This window comes from Fragaria vesca, linkage group LG6 (assembly GCF_000184155.1).
Source record: "Fragaria vesca subsp. vesca linkage group LG6, FraVesHawaii_1.0, whole genome shotgun sequence".
In the NCBI taxonomy this organism is placed as follows: domain Eukaryota; kingdom Viridiplantae; phylum Streptophyta; class Magnoliopsida; order Rosales; family Rosaceae; genus Fragaria; species Fragaria vesca.
In genome coordinates, this window is record NC_020496.1 from 27236551 (window position 1) to 27238444 (window position 1894).

General features: G+C 43.8%; 1 protein-coding gene across 1 annotated transcript in view; it reads right to left on the bottom strand.

Annotated features, from left to right (window-relative positions):
* LOC101295444 overlaps positions 1–531 on the bottom strand; it is a 6261-nt gene extending 5730 nt beyond the window's left edge. The window contains exons 1-2 of the mRNA XM_004305798.1: positions 454–531; positions 12–304 (exon numbers count right to left, since the gene is read on the bottom strand). Of these exons, the coding sequence (XP_004305846.1) occupies positions 12–304; positions 454–531 (371 nt within the window). The remainder of the gene's footprint in view (positions 1–11; positions 305–453) is intronic.
* Positions 532–1894: the final 1363 nt, after the last annotated feature.

The window sequence follows — 1894 nt, forward strand, 5'->3', positions numbered from 1 at the left end:
ACACGACGAACCTCGGCTCGTGCTTGAATCCAGATCCGGCTCGTGCTTCATCGTCAAAGCTCGCCGATCTCTGACTCCAGCCATTTATTCCGAGCAAAACCGCGAGGTCCTCAGCCACGCCGGCGACGCTCCTCGGCCTCGACACGACGAACCTCAACTCGTGCTTGAATCCAGATCCGGCTCGTGCTTCGTCGTCAAAGCTCGCCGATCTCTGACTCCAGCCATTTATTCCAAGCAAAACCGCGAGGTCCTCAGCCACGCCGGCGACGCTCCTCGGCCTCGACACGACGAACCTCAGCTCGTGCTTGAATCCAGATCCGGCTCGTGCTTGAATCTAGATCTGGCTCGTGCTTCGTCGTCAGAGCTCGCCGATCTCTGACTCCGGCCACTTATCCCGAGCAGAACCGCGAGGAGCTGGCGCTTCTAGTTGTGCTCCTGCTCATGGAGTCAAACTGTGTGACGATGGCGTCTGACGGATCTGCATGGTGGTGGCTTCGGATCGACGGATCGGAATGTGTTGATCGGCGACATCGCTCCTCAAGGAGTAAGATCCAAGGTCGAGGTTGATTTGTCCGAGGTTAGGGTTTAATTCTCCGTCTTCCTTCCTCTGTATCATTGACTATCTATATATGTGTTTGTATGTGATTGGGATTTGTTTGAGTTTGCAGTACAAAGAAGAACACAAATGTGCGGTTGGGTATACCGAATCCAAACTGTGGGCACGCACCTTGTTGAAGAGAATAGCTAGGTTGCAGTGTTGTGATTTCTTGTGAATTAAGTGCAGTATGTTGCAATTATGTTCTCAAAATATATTTCTGCTCAAGTTATAAGTTTCTTTCATGTGTGATTACAAGTATAGCATTAGTTATTGATTTCATTTTTTGTGTTATTGATGTATCTATCAACGGGAAGACAACAAACATGTATATTAGAGGGTAATAAGTCGGTTACTGAGGGTTAGTAATTTAGTTACAGGGGGTCAGTAACTAGTTACTAAGTGTCAGTAACTGGTCAGTGGGGGTCAGTAACTAGTTACTAAGTGTCAGTAACTGGTTAGTGAAGGTCAGTAACTGGTTAATAGGTGTCAGTAACGGGTCAGTAACTGGTTATTGGGGGTCAGTAACTGGTTACTGGGTGTGAGTAACTGGTCAGTAACTGGTTATTGGGGGTCAGTAACTGGTTATTGGGTGTCAGTAACTGGTTACTGAGTGTGAGTAACTGGTCAGTAACTGGTTATTGGGGGTCAGTAACTAGTTACAGGGAAGAATCCGGTGACCGGAATCCGGCAGTCGGGAAAAATCCGGTGACCGAAATCCGGCCGTCGGGGAAATTCCGGTGACCGGAGTCCGAGGTTCCGGCCAAGTCTTTTCATGTTGAAGAGGTGGGGGCAAAATAGTCTTAAAATAATATGGTTTGTTAAGACTTTAGTAAAGATTTATGCATTTGGGCATAAAAATGGTTACCTTATAATAGAATGGGCTAATGCAAAAGATTATCATTAGAATGGGAAATAAGGGGTTTGAATTAGTACTAAATGGGCATTTTCCCTTTATATTACCGATGTGAGATTCATATCTCAACAATTACATTTTAGTGATATGATATACAAATATTGCTTGACACCCGATGCACAAATGCTAGCTACTCAAATATTCGATATATTTTACCAATAGAGGAGGAGACTTGAACCCATTATAGTCAAAGTCGTTTTCTCACTATTTCTTGACATCCATGACAACTTTCTAATGTATACATGTTATATTTTTGAAAAGCTAGTGAAAACCATCCACTGTTATTTGATTTCCCATTTTTCTATTTTCTAGCAATTGAAAGACAAAATCTCTTTTACAGGAGTACGTAGCTCCAACAATGAAAGAAATATAAAAAAATTCAT